Source organism: Xenopus tropicalis, chromosome 6 (assembly GCF_000004195.4).
Source record: "Xenopus tropicalis strain Nigerian chromosome 6, UCB_Xtro_10.0, whole genome shotgun sequence".
In the NCBI taxonomy this organism is placed as follows: domain Eukaryota; kingdom Metazoa; phylum Chordata; class Amphibia; order Anura; family Pipidae; genus Xenopus; species Xenopus tropicalis.
The window spans coordinates 125,603,717-125,619,143 of NC_030682.2; the positions used below are offsets into that span (position 1 = coordinate 125,603,717).

At 39.7% G+C, this 15,427-nt stretch overlaps 1 protein-coding gene across 1 annotated transcript in view; it reads right to left on the reverse strand.

Moving 5' to 3' along the window:
* The window catches only part of cngb3 (cyclic nucleotide gated channel beta 3), a 69,974-nt gene that overhangs the window by 21,749 nt on the left and 32,798 nt on the right, over positions 1-15,427 (reverse strand). The window contains exons 5-13 of the mRNA XM_018094902.2: positions 14,757-14,911; positions 13,266-13,478; positions 12,322-12,530; positions 11,980-12,030; positions 9,366-9,452; positions 8,999-9,063; positions 6,179-6,301; positions 2,748-2,889; positions 1,157-1,316 (exon numbers count right to left, since the gene is read on the reverse strand). Of these exons, the coding sequence (XP_017950391.2) occupies positions 1,157-1,316; positions 2,748-2,889; positions 6,179-6,301; positions 8,999-9,063; positions 9,366-9,452; positions 11,980-12,030; positions 12,322-12,530; positions 13,266-13,478; positions 14,757-14,911 (1,205 nt within the window). The remainder of the gene's footprint in view (positions 1-1,156; positions 1,317-2,747; positions 2,890-6,178; positions 6,302-8,998; positions 9,064-9,365; positions 9,453-11,979; positions 12,031-12,321; positions 12,531-13,265; positions 13,479-14,756; positions 14,912-15,427) is intronic.

Genomic DNA, 15,427 nt, shown 5'->3' on the forward strand with positions numbered 1-15,427 from the left:
GGATGGGCTGCCAGAGCATAGGAAAAAAAACCTGTTGGGTCTCATCCAGCCTTGACCCTATCCCAGCACACAGCTCCCCCTCTCCCGACACAACTAAGGTAAGAATAAAGTATCCATGCTCGGGGGATGGAGTTGGGTGGGCAGCAGAGGCACCTGGGTGGGTTGGGGGCCATGGCAGGGACTCCCCAAAGAACTATTTTTATGCTTGTGTGGCTCACCAACACTTTTTAGATTTGTATGTGGCTCATGGGAAAAAAGGTTGCGGATCCTTGGTGTAGAGGATATGTGTGTTTGTGCACCTATGATTTGACAGTTACTGTACATTGTAAGCCCCCCCCGGAGTAGGGACAATACCATTATATCATGGCACTAAAAAGTAAAGGAAAAGAATATATTTTATAAAATATATACAGGTATGGGACTTGTTATGCAGAATGCTCGGGACCTGGGGTTTTCTGGATAAGCGGTCTTTTTGTAATTTAGATCTCCATACCTTAAGCCTACTAAAAATAATTTAAACCTTAAATAAACCCAATAGGATTATTTTGCCTCTAGTAAGGATTAATTATATCTTAGTTGGGATCAAGTACAGGTACTGTTTTATTATTACAGAGAAAAGGGAATCATTTAACCATTAAATAAACCCAATAGGGCTGTTCTGCCCCCAATAAGGGGTAATTATATCTTAGTTGGGATCAAGCACAGGTACTGTTTTATTATTACAGAGAAAAGGGAATCATTTAACCATTAAATAAACCCAATAGGACTGTTCTGCCTCCAATAAGGATTAATTATATCTTAGTTGGGATCAAGCACAGGTACTGTTTTATTATTACAGAGAAAAAGGAAATCATTTTTAAAAATTAGAATTATTTGATCTTTCTGGATAATGGGTTTTTGGATAATATATCCCATACCTGTATTATATTTGACACGAGGGGCATAGACATTCATCTATGTATATCTGATATTTAGTGTTGCACCATCATCATTTCTTTCTATAGTGAAACAATGCTTTATGGCAGGTGCTTCACATTTTGCCTCAGATCTGTTCATAATCTAACAAAAACACCATGTAACAGAACATTATCTTCCGATAATACAGAGGGGTTTCCTCTCCCTGTCGCTAATGCTTAGATATGTAATTTACAGATACCTAGCATTCCTTGGGAGTCCCACGTGTATTCATACCAAGTCCTCACACGGTTCTGTACGACTTTGGGGATTTTGTTTGAGCTCATGTAAGAGACGGTTTTGTCTACAGAGGCACGGTAATAGCTTTGACCCGCAGTTGCTGCTCCAATTACATCACGCATCTGAGAAGGAAATTCAACAAGATCTTTTATTGAAACAATCTGCCCTGACAGCAACAGATTCAATAAAGCTTCCTGGCAAGAAATGACAGCCTTTAAATCTAAGCAATATGCTTCCCTTTATATCCCAGCTAATCTGGGGCTTAGCCATTGTGTTTTCTGTTCCTTAACTCAGAGATTTTAAAAAAAGTGCCAGATTTGCCTTATTTTGAGAGGCAGAAAGGACAGAGAGGGTATTTAGACTAGTCCCCCGGCACCAGAGAGGCCGCATAGGAAAAAATATGTATAGTATATATAAGACATACATTGTTAGATAGTTTCACTATATCCATTCAGGATGTCTGACCTGTCACTTCCCAGACCCCCTACTGGAAAGGAGCTGCTTTTTATGTAACAGATACATGTCTGCACCTCCAGGGGCTCATTTAATTATACAAGTGCAATGTACAAAGTGAAATTTCAGACACAAATCGCGATCATTTATGATCGCAAGAACAATTGAGCTTTGCACTTTTCCCCGTATTAACCACCATTAACTGTATTTGCTCCAAATTGCCCTCTTTGCACTTTCGTATAGTTGCGCTTGGTGCTGCTCAATCCTTCCTGCATTTAGTTTCCAATCAATAACTGTTGTGTTTAATGATACAGACCCAGTTCCAGGGTTCCGTTTGCGCCCAGTGTCAATAGACACGACACACTTGAGGCTAAAGAATCAGGTGCAGACGTCTTTTCCACAGCAAGTATTGCACGGAAAAACACTGCATTGTGGGAAAACATGGTGACTGCGCTCAAAACTTTGCTCCCTGATGTGGCAGATTTACATGAACCCTTGTGTCTTTTACCCCCAATTCAGTTTTATTCCAACAATTCCAGTGTTATTCCAGCCATTAGGAGAGCTGTGGGTGATGCATCATGGAGTTAAAATGATGTTAGTGTGTGCTGCTTGGAGTTAAAATGATGTTAGTGTGTGATTCTTTCAGCATAATTCCACTGTGCTTATTGACACAACTTGCTGTGGAAACCGTGGAATTACCACCATATTCCGGAAGCAGTAGCTCCAGGGTTTCACAGTGTCAATAGGCACGCTTGTGAGGCAGGAAGGACACAATGGTGCTTTATGGAAGTAACTATATGCAAGTATTTTTAAGAAATCTATGTTATGAATCAATGGGAGGTTTGTTACAGTTGTTGAAGAGTCCTTTGAAAAGCCAACAGATATAACATCTTAAATATTTTAATAATATATCAAAAGTAAAATGTTATTATCTGTTATTAAATACTAGTTGTATACAGATGAGACCATATCAATCTAATAAGGTAGAAAAGAAAGAAACAGCCAGACATGGAACCAATACATATGCACCATTCTAACAGTTCTTCTCAGGCCCTGCTCATTATCAGGCACTCCTGGCACATACACATATATTGCCTCACCTGTCCAATCAAACTTGAGAAGACAAATACCCCCGTGAAATAATTTAACAACTGAAAGACAATTTCAAATACTGTTTGGGGTTCGGCCAGGCCTCCAATGGTGATCAGTGTTCGAACAGCAAAATAGTAACAACGCAGATACCTAGAGAAGACAAGACAGACACCTAGTAATGTACAGAATCATTTGGGAAGCATAATTCTAGCACCTAAAATGTATGTGTGATTGGTGCTCTGTCGCCTTATGGCTGGCTTTCTGAATCCTGTGGGGTTTGGGCCTGATGATGAGAAAATATCACCCTGCAGGAAATGTGTTACTGACAGATGTCACAGATGTGATACCTTCAGAGAGTGGGGGCTTTTATCATTAGTTTGCCATATGATACTTTACCTCTAATTTTAGCTGTGGTTCTTGGATGGGCTTTCTTTCTTTATTAGCTTTATAAATTTAGAGCAAAATCTATAAAAGAAAAGTTTTCCACAAACCGCATAGTATTACCTGTAAATAAATTGATGCTACAGAGTAATGAATACTCCTACTCTGGGTAATGAATGTAATTCCACATATCATACAGGTACCTTGATCATAGGATTCACAGTGCACACAAACAAGCCAAGGCACACATACATGCTAGGCCCCATCAGCCAATGAATGGACAGAGTTCTGCCTTTTACTCCCACACTACTTCCTGCTACAGTCAGAGCTGCATTATTTCCTGTCAGCTGATCTCTGAGGGAGCACACAGCCCAGACTAAATGGCGGCTCAAGGGAAGGGATGTAAAAGGGCAATATTTACTGATATATATATTCCAGTTTGGTAAGATTTTTTTAATAGGCCATTTAATTTGCTATAAACTTTGGTTTAAATTATTGGTTAAGTATTTATTCTGGGGTATAGTTTGTCTTTAAGGGCAGCCCTTTAAAAACCAATACGTAGCTTTATTATAAACACAAATACACATTATAACAACTTTTCTAGATCCTCAGTAAAGAATAATATTATTAACAGATACAGTAAAATAGCAACCAATTTTATAAACACAACTGTCCCTGGCGGAAGGGGAAAGGCCACCAACTGCCCAGTAATTTCTCAGCAATAAAACTGGGTAATACGTGTAATATCACCAAACAAAAGGAAAACAACGTAGAAAACACACATTTTACTTTTGTTGGTTTTAAAAATATCCACAAGGCATTATAACATGCTTCCTTATCTAAAGCATCTCGTCTAGCTCAACTCTTCTATAATAAATGTGTCTAATTTAGATTCTTATATCAAGGAAACCAATCAAATGATAGCGTCTCTCCCTCATAAAATCTGCAAATAGCTATTCAACTGTCATCATCTATAAAGATGAATTGTGTTTGTAAAAAAATGTTTTCATATAAAATTTAAATTTCGAGTGGATAACATATTTGGGGAATAACATATTTACAATATAAGGTACAGGTATGGGACCCCTTATCCGGAAACCCGTTATCCAGAAAGCTCCGAATTACGGAATGCCCATCTCCCATAGACTCCATTTTAATCAAATAATTCAGAATTTTAAAACTGATTTCCTTTTCCTTTGCAGTAATAAAACAGTACCTTGTAATTGATCCCAACTAAGATATAAATAATCCTTATTGGATGCAAAACAATCCCATAGGGTTTAATTAATGTTTTATTGATTCTTTAGTAGACATAAGGTATGGAGATTCAAATTACGGAAAGACCCCTTATCCGGAATACCCTTGGTCCCGAGCATTCTGGATAACGGGTCCTATACCTGTACCAGCAAAGCACCCGCTGTATACATAAGGATAGATAACAAAGAGGCTGCAGGCAAGTCAGAATTTTGTGGCATTCACTAAATTGTATCTCACGCCTTCCGGACACCAAAACAAAGAAATGCCATCATGCAGAGCCACGCTAATATGTTAATAGCTGCAATATCATTTAGTAGAGGGGAAAATAATGGGAGAAATTCAGGTCAGGATCAGAGTTTTATGAGGTTTATTTCCTTTAATGCTCCACCGGTTCTGGCAATATTTTATAACCGGTTTCAAAGGAGAAAATACAGCAAAATAAAAAGAACTTGGAAAGATAATGTTGAACTGACCTCTGCTGCCATTCCCTTTAAAGCTACCCAAGAGAACCATAGCGCAACTGTGAGTCCAAACAATATAATAAAATGTTACTTATATGGCTTTATAGCTTAGACGTGCTGAATATTCTTCCCTAAGGATACTGTTAAACTACAGTACAATTTCCCTTCGGGGACGGTGGGGTTATTTACTGTACCAACATGGAGGTCAGACATTTTTACTTGTTTCATTGTTGGTCCTTTGTTTGTATTCTTCTATATATCGGTATGCCGTATATTTCTATTGCACTTGTACCATCTGCAGCTATAATGAAATAACTGTCCGACCGGGGAAAATATTTGAATGCATAATTATTCTGGCAAATTGTGAATATGACCTTTTGTAATGATGGATTAAAATTCACAGAATGAGATGAATGATTACAGATGTTTGATGAAACATTTTGCACCTTCATGCAAGTTGGAAGAGTGATGGGGCAGCGCTAGTTTTCAGCTGAGAAAGCGATTATGTTTACGTGTTTACGTGTTAGTGGGATGCCTTGAGAAATGGCTTCAAAAACAATGCACTAAAGTTTGTAAGTTCTAAAGGAGTTTCATAGGTCAGTTGATTAATTAATGGATGTGGCTATAGGGCCAATTAGTTACAATGGAGGATTTCTGTATAAATACTTCTCCACACCCCACTTCCCATGCTGTAGCCATCCAGCCAGTGTGAATCTAACCCAATGTTGTCCATATGTTTCAATTATTCACTCTCCCAGGGTACAGATTATAATACAATAAAAATATCATCCAGAAATGTCAGTGAAGCATTTGAGCAATCTGAGGTTTATAAAAATCCTTTCCAAGAGCACACACAGCCCCATGGCTTCTAGATGGATGATGGATAACTCTTCTCTAGTCTTTACTAGACATTGCAATAATTGCGTCTTGCCTGTATGGACCTAGAAAGGACACTTCAAATGGAGGAACTCTGTGATAGAATAACTTTGGCCATACTTGGACCAACCAGGGTTGACATCTCTGACCATGGCCCCTCTTATGGTATTTAACCATTAGGCCAATCAGATGGATAACTTGCTTGGTTAGCCTATCTATGGCCACCTTAAGCCAATCACATTCAGTTGTATGACATAGACAAAATTAATAGGGATGTTTGATAGCAATGTACCTTTGCACTGAAAAGCAATAGGTTTCTTTCCAGCAAGTATAAAGTGGTTTAGAACAGAAAGGTATCCTTTTGGCAAGCAACAGAGGTTCAGAAGTGCTAAGCCCATTTTGCTTTTGATAAATACATCAGTACATTTCTCACAGTTCATGTTGGCTGCATTAGAAGAACTTACATGTTCCCTTTGCCATCGTAAACCCATTTAGTACTGGCAATCCCTTCATAGCTCGATGCCCAGTAATAGATGCAGGCATTGATGTGAAGAATAAACAGAAGATACCCAGTTGTTCGGATAACTCTGCAGAAAAAGCACAACATAGTAACACAGAGGCTGGTTTACTAACATTGGAGATAAATAGCATAGTGACCAATTAGATGTAAATATCTCACATCCAGCAATTTCAGCCCACCTGTTTCTGAATTCTGACTTAGTTTCTATTTTACATTTACCCACCATGTGATGATAAACAAACACAGGGTAAATGATTTAAAATAAAGTTGTAAATCAATGCCTTAGACCAGTGCTGTCCAGCTAATAACATGTAGTGGGCCAATTATATCTCATACTGCATGTTGGAGGGCCGGATTTAATTAAACAGGTGATATCATATAGTGAAACCTGTGGAGCCTCGAGTCTAAGCAGCCTGGGGGGCAAATCCTTTTGAGGGCTACATCCAGACCGTGGGCCTCCAGTAAGATAGCCCTGCTGTAGACTTTGCAATAGACTATAGGGCTCATTTACCAATTCAACAATGGAAGCAACAAAATCCAAACTCTGACAATGTTAGTTGCAACTTGCATCTGATTAGCTATCATGTGTAACAAATGCGTGTATGTCACAATTATGCCATAATTTGTGTCTAAATTGTACTTTGCACACTTCACTTGTCATCGTTAATAAGACCTTATGACTGTTTGTGCTTTTGCTATTATTTAACTTTACAAAAGTGTGTGATCACTGGAGAACTATTAGCTTGATAGAGAAACTCAAAGCATCTCATTGGCAATTGAAGCGCAGGGAAGTCACCACTAACTGTAAGCTGTTGCGCTTAGGCTTTATGTACAAAAGTATCAGGTGTGACATTTGCACACAGTACTGATGTTTTGACTCAAAGATCAAGGTGGATCAATATCTTCGCGAGGTGGTATTAGTTGCTTAGAGATTTGGGCTTGAAGAAACATAAGATATTTCCTGCCCCGGATCACCAAAGCCAGGCTTTACTGTACGGCATTAGCTTCCTTATTCATTCCGTGAGCAGCAGAATACATAGAGTAATCTAGTACAGTTGGCACTTACCCTTTAAATTGCGATCATTTGGGAAAAGCTGTTAGTCTCTACTTGACATCTCATTTTACTGTATATTTAAAAGCTCACCATTTATAATCTATAAATACAATTATATTGAAATTCTCCCAAAAAAAGTCTGTGCTGAAGAAAATGTAATAATTTCTGTTTCGCCAACATTCATCAGGTGCCTAAGCTACAGCCGCTGACATTTGAGATCCTTCGGCATGGATTATTACTAGGATACAAATTTAGAAGAGACCAGCAGGCTAGACATCCCAAATTTATTATTGTCAATACAAAGGGCAAAGTGGAAGGCGCCAATTTAAAACAGTGTGCGGCCATTTAAATTAAAGAGATTAAAACAGGATTAATCTAAGGGACTGGCTTTAAACATATTCAGTCAAGGCAAAAAATCCATAAAAGTCTAAGGGCATTCCACCTAATTTGGCATTGCCCTTGACAGCAATTTCAACATTGTATCATCTTGACATCTTTGGGGATGAGTAAAAAAATGTTTAAGCTGAATGTGGGCTGTAACTTGAACAAACCCAAAGTTACTTTATTATATGGGTTGTGATTGGTGCCCATGCACATATACTAGGGATGCACCGAATCCAGGATTATTCTGCCTTTTTCTGCAGGGTTCAGAATCGGGCAAATCCACGGTCCTGGCTGATACGAATCCGAATCCGGATTTGGAAGGGTTAAATGTCGCCAAGTGAACACAGAAGTGGAAAATTAGTCTTTGGGATTCGGCTGAATCCAAAAAAACTGGGTCCGGTGCATCCCTAACATATACACAAGCATTCATGCACAATGGCGCACAGAAATACAAACTCCTACACATACATAGTTCAGCAGTAGGAACTGAAAAAGAAAGTACCAATGACCGATAAAGTAAAAGTTAGGGTTCTTACAATGGATGTTTTTATATGCATTCCTATACACTGGCATTTTAATTTGTTTTTCCATATGAGAAGGTATGAGTTACAGAACCCATTCTCCCCTGCGTTGCCTGTACAAATGGCACTGCACTAAACTAAAGAATGCTGGTGAGCTGCACCATTCAGGTAAGAGTGGCCCAGTAGACTGGGAAGGATCCCAGTGGGTCCTAATCCTGTTAGATCCCGCTTGTCTGTGTGGGCACTGGAGGCAATCAGTGGTAGGAGGCAAATGAAGGTGTGCGGTGCAGGGGGATTGGGGTCACTGTTGGGGCTGTGATGTGAGACAGCGGTGTGTTTGGGGGTGTTGGCACTGGTAGGTCAGATTTACTGGTGGGTCCTGTATAGCCCAGTCCAACACTGCTCAACATGAAATGCCTCACCTTTGTTCAGTGTGTAAGTACGGGCAACATAGGGAAGAACAGGCTCCAATAACGCATGCCTTCTCATATGAATCTACTCATAGAACAGATTTTCGACAAAATTATGCCCCTGATTTTTCTCCTCACTTACTGCCTGGATCCAACCCCTTGGAACACCACCTTTGTAGGACCCTGGGTGAAACACCCATACAGAACAGCTTTTCCCTGGAAGTCCCTCATGATGTCACATGGTGGGAATAGACCAACTAACCTAAAAGAGTCCGGTGAGTCTGCTTGGATATCAGCACAGCAGCTTTGTACCATGTTACCGACATGTCAGTCAGTATTGCTCTAATGATTATGTTGCATTTTAGGAATGCAATCCTGATTTATTTATAAATCACCTGTAAATATAGGCTTTCTCCATCACGGCCTCTAGTCGGTCATTAAATTCAAAAAATGAAGTGTACTGAAAGAAAAGAGATACAGTTAACAAACTATGTATATGACTTAGCAGATGCTCGCCTTAATTCAACAACGTCAGAATCATTTTTATAGAAATAAATTTACCAAGTGTACAAATTGGCTCAGTTCAGCCACAATAGGTGCTTCAAGGCTGATTCATGTTGATGCTAAATTGAAGAGCAGCATGGTGCAAATATTTTCTGTTTGGTGTTCTATAGACTATATACACCAGACTTTATACCTATTGTTAGTACCCAAAGTCCAGGATTTTACAATATTTCATTGTAAGGACCATCCAAAATTTACCTTTAACAATCGGTTTGCTCTGAACACAGGCTGGAAGCCAAAGACCATGTAGAGTAGATCAAATGGGATTACAGATGCCACGTCAAGCTGTGGAACAACATAACACTGTGTGAGACGCCAGTGAAATGAAACAAATGACATTTAGTTCATCTGCTGCGCTGGATGGTCATGCTGGATACATAAATGGATTATTGCATTGAGACTTACAGCCTACACTAATGCATTAGCATAGAGAACATGCAAATAATCATGGACACTGGCCAGAGGCGCCCCTTATTGCTTCTCCTCCAATAGAGATGTTGTATTTAGTGGCTGCTACACAAATACTGATTAATGGATGTTATTATATTGCATAAAGTGAATTCAATTTGCTGGGTGTATCTCCATCATTCTCAATTGTCTTTGCTTTATATTAGCCCATTATATAATTTTGGTTCATCCAGCTGGATAAGGATTAATCTTCCCTTACTATAAGGCAGTGATCCCCAACCAGTCACTGGTTAGCAACATGTTGCTCCCCAACCACTTTGATGCTGCTCCCAGTGGCCTCAAAGCTGGTGCTTATTTTAAATTTCTGGCTTGGGGGCAAGTTTTGGTTGAATAAAAACCCAGTTTAATGCCAAATAGAACCTCCTGTATACTGCCAGTCCACATAGGGGGTACCAAATAGCCAATCATACCTATTATTGGGCACCCCTGAAACTTTTTTAGGCTTGTGTTGCCCCAAATTAACGGACTATAAACCATCAACAATGCATTCTGAAAAGATCATTCGCCCAAGGGTGCTCTGGGTGCCTTAACCCTAGACCCTGTACTCCAATGAACATACATTTTTATAAGAGGAGATGCCACCCACCAAATGTATCCTGTGGTTTGGATGCAGCAGGTCACATTGTCAAATATGTCCATTGGGGTCAGTGCTACTCAAACCTTTGGGTTTGCACAGAAGGATCTAGAAGGAGGAATCAATTCAACTTTATTGCACCCATTAAAAACAATTTGCATTTTGTTTAATGGACACAATAAAGTTGTACTTATTTACCCCTTCTGGTTTCTTCTGTGCAAACCTGTAGTTTGGAGTATGAAATAAAATGTATCCAGGTCCAGTGATCTATAGTAACCAGTTAGAAGTTTTCCTTTAAACAGGTGACTAGGACATGCTGTCTCCTGACTGGCTACTATAGACATATGTTCTTTGCTCGGCACCTTCTATGCCATTCTGCACAGCAGTCATGGGCCAAGCGTAGAGGAACCCAAAGTGCCAAAAGCACTTAATGAATGGTGTTTTTTGCTGGTAATATTCTGTGCCCATTTATGTGTCTTTTTTATATGACAGTTTTCCTTTAAAGCAATTCTGTTCTGTTATTATTTGTTAAACTGCATGAGGTTTGTCACGGCTTGTCAGACAGATGCTTTTAAAGATTTTTTTTTTTTCCTAAAATTACTCTCCTTTTCCAAATATTACACATTGTTTGCAGGTACAAATACAAACTTGATTTTGCTGCCGGCGTAGCACTGAATGCACAATGAGGGTAACAAACAGAAGAATTATGCAGACTGCCTCTGGTTACAAGAAGCACTGAGGGAAATCAAAGCCATTTATCTGCTTCATAGTTTAGGATTTCCAGTGTTAGAACAAAATATACATTGTAAATTGTAATAACGGAATATATGTCAATGAAAACTGCATTTTATGGAAAAAACACCTGTATGGGGAAAAGCAGGCAGGCAGGTGAGCAGGCGGTTCGGGGCCCTTGAGGGGGTGTGGTGGCCCCAAACACACCCCAGACCGAACCTGTACCTTACGCCTAAATAACAGATTCACATTAACAGGGTTGGAGTGTAAGACAGACAGGCCAGCCAGAAACAGCAGTTCTGAGCAACAACATAGGATTGATGGATCCGGATAACTAAAGTGTATGCACATAAGGTGTATTTTAAGCGTACCAGATCGGTGGTACATGTGTAAATCTAGTCTGCTAATGAAATTGAATCATATATATATATATATATATATATACACAACATTTTTCTTCTGTGGGACTCTGAATATTTTTGCAACCATTCTACCTCTATAATAACATTGTACTTTGTAAGTACTATATCTCTGTGTCAGTTCCTCCACACAACTTTGCAAGGACCCAGCTGAAAAAAGAGGGCCTTAACCATGCTCTACACCAGTGATACCCAACCAGTGGCTCATGAATAACTTGTTGCTCCCTACCCCCTTTGCTGTTACTTCCAGTGGCTTCAAAGCAGGAGCCTATTTTTAAATCTCTGGCTTGGAGACAAGTTTTGGAAGCTCAGAGACACAGTTTTACTCCAAGCAGAGCCTCCTGCAGGCCAGCAGGCCACATGGGGCTACCAAACAGCCAATCACAGCCTTTATATGGCACCACCAAATAACTTGGTGTGTCTCTTGAGTAAAAAACGTTGGGGATCCCTGCTCTACACTAACTAAGCTAGAAACCTAGTTCTAAGTCAAGATAGGGTTAAAAAAGCTTTTAAACTATGGGAGAAATCCCCCATAAAGTATTTAGGTTTTACTTATCCAACCCCCCCTCAATACAGGCATTTTGCCTCTCCTTTTTATAAATTAATAGCATGTACTCACCCGGAACTTTGTAGATTCCCAGTAGTTTGCCTTTGTTTGTTTTCTCTCAGTCTGTTGGGGGAAAGGAACGTTTGCAATGGGCACTTAGATCATATTTATTGTACTAGGACAACTAGATCCAGAAGATTTGGGTTTTCAGATTCCAAAACAATAAATCTAAAAATGTTTTTAAAAAGAAGGTGGAAAGGTACTTTTTAAAACTGAAGCAAAATGCAAAAACATGGTAGACTGGGCCTGTGTTTGTAGTTGGGACTGTACATATTGCCCCTATGTTATGTGGCCAGAAATTCTGGTCTTGTTCCACCACTGAAATCTGCCCCCCTCCGATTTGGTTGCACTTACTATAATGTCTCCTCCTTTTACAAACTGCAGACGCGGCTGAAATATAAAAATGTCAATAAGATAAAGGGCGTCACATATATAGTCTGAGATCATCCAGTAAAGGATGTTGTTGGGCGTCTGTACTGGAAAGACGCAGCGCATTGGAATTAGCCAGCAGTTCCAGTTGAAGGAGACAGCAACAAAAAACAGCCACAGCAAATAGGAATGATCTGGAAGGAAACAGAGACTATAATCAACATATAGTTAATACAGAGGGAAAGAAAAACGGAGCCCACCATAGTCCAGTTTATTATGGAATAAACTGTGTGAAGATTTCCTCAGGGCTAGTAACCCATAGTAACTGATTAGTAAGTAACTTTTGCTGGTAACCTGAACATCCCATTGTTTGCTGTAGGTTACGAGCCCTGCTGCAAACCACCCACCTTTTATTAGCAATTTATATGTCATTTTTATTTTTCCTATAGTACTAACTAAAATTACATACTATAGCATGCACTGAAGATCTTTGCATACTTTGGCAACCCACCCACTAGTCTGAGCTGTGCTAATTCAGATGTTCAGGCATCAGCGGAGCTTCTTATACTCACTGCACATACATCCTACCTGTATAGGCATCAATGGAGCTTCTTATACTTACATCCTACCTCTATATATATCAATGGAGCTTCTTATACTCATTGAACATACTTCCTACCTGTATAGGCATCAATGGAGCTTCTTATACTCACTGTACATACTTCCTACCTATATAGGCATCAATGGAGCTTATTATACTCACTGTACATACTTCCTACCTATATAGGCATCAATGGAGCTTATTATACTCACTGTACATACTTCCTACCTGTATAGGCATCAATGGAGCTTCTTATACTTACTGTACATACTTCCTACCTGTATAGGCATCAATGGAGCTTCTTATACTTACTGTACATACTTCCTACCTGTATAGGCATCAATGGAGCTTGGCAGCTTGAACTTCTGCAAGGATTTTTTTAATGTGGGTCTCTTAAATTTGCAACAGAGCATGTCACAGTAGTGCTCCTTCTCTGCTTCCTCGGCTTGCTTTTCAGCTTGTTTCTCATCTTTGGCCTCTGGTTTCTCCTCTTTTTTTGGAGGAGGCGGAGGTGGTGGTGCAGGCTTGGGTTTAACAGGAGCTGAGAATAGAACATTCACATCTTATTCATCTACTGAGGGGTGCAATGCAAACATGCCTCAGTGCACATCTAGTAAGGCCTCGCACTTGTATCATATCTGATTTGGTCAGACAACTACAAACACATTATGTTGTTGATGGTAAAAAGAATTGGTTTGCAGCCCATACACAAAGTCATGATGCTGGTCTACATGGCTCACATGGCTATGTTTGGTTAGGGGAGATAGATATATCATATAGATATGATATCTTTCAGAATTGGCTTTACTTATATTTATATATGAACTTTTTTCATAAAAGATCGATTTATGCCTTCCCCCATTATTCTCTTTATTTACCAATATTTATGCAGCACTGGTATGATTAGACAGCACTTTTCCATTTACAAACCATCATTTCACATTAAAAATGCCAGTTTTTGGAACAGGAATAATGCCTGCTGCAACACGGCGCCCCTTGCCCTCTCTGGAATATTTGACCACACACCGCAGCTGCAGCTTAGGGAAGATACAATATTGATGTAGAAATGAATAAACTGGAGGTTCACACATGCCAATGTTGAACAATCACTAGCACAGTTCAGAATTAACAATTCTCACACTCCTGGAGAGGTAACATTCCCCAGGCCACTGGGCCCCAGTCTGATCTATCAGACATTCAGCCTAGGGGTCAGCTTTGTGTTCAAGGCACATAGGCCCTATCTCGCGTAGTCCATATCTCTCTGGGTCCCTACCTGGGCAAGGTGCCAGCAGTACACTGGACCCTCTCTTTCTCTTTGGAGCCTCAACTGCTCGTCTATCTAACCTACCACTGACTCTTACCACCTGCAGTGAGCTCCAACAAATCTACCCTACAACTGTCTAACCTAACTAGTCCCACCAGATACCTCTCTGAAGTGGCCTACCTCAGGCTCCCTGGCATTTTCCCGTTCTCATTGGCCAAAAAGATGGTGGCACCCTGTTCACTGCCTTATATAACGTTCCTGGGGAATTCCCTTACAAATGCCAGATAGCAGAACCTGATATAAAACCTCCTCAAGGCAATCCCCTACTCAACCACCATCTAGTGACTATAACTAAAATCACCTTATTGACATACAGTGAATTATTTCTACTCCTAACACTGTGATTCCCATTGACAGCTGTCATAGTGACAGGCAAAAGCCTAAAATCACTGGTGTCTCATAGGTCTAATATATTCTGCTCTTGGGACCATCAGAGAAATATGTTACTGTAATAACAGACTGAGTACCATAGAGCAGTCACTATAACAAAATTACTTGCTGTTGGGCTTGGTTCAGCAGAAGAAATGTCTGGATCTGCTAGCTTATCCTTGTAGTGACTGGTCCTTTCTCGCATGCGTTTGAAGAGATCTTGGAGTTGGGCTTCAGCGTACTCATTCCTCTTGCTGCCTTGTGCTTGTAGGCCTTCCCTGCTGTAAAAGAGTGAATAGAAACCCAATAGAATGCATGGGAAATTAAGGCAAAGCACATGAAGATCTCAGGCCCTGGGAGAACTAATAGGAGAATGAAATAACAAAATATGCACAATGTGAAAATGTTTCATTTTGTGTAAAAAAATGTCTTGTATATGTATTTTTATACAACTGAAGGCTGTAAGACTTTAAAGGTATTCATCTACTGGTGAGAAAAAATAATGTGTTTTATAGTGTGCAACGTATGTTATAAAATATGTTCATAAGGATGATGTTATTGTGCAACACACATAAATCCATCTCCCTGCAGGCCTTGGAAAAGGTGCCATTAAAATTTGCACTATAAATACTTTATAATAAACAGAATTGTTTCTACATTTACATAGTTACATAGTTACATAGGGTTAAAAAAAGACCATCAAGTTCAACCCTTCCAAGTAAACCCAGCACCCACAATCTATACAAACACATACTGACCTATCTATCCACTCACATACAGACCCATACTGACCTATC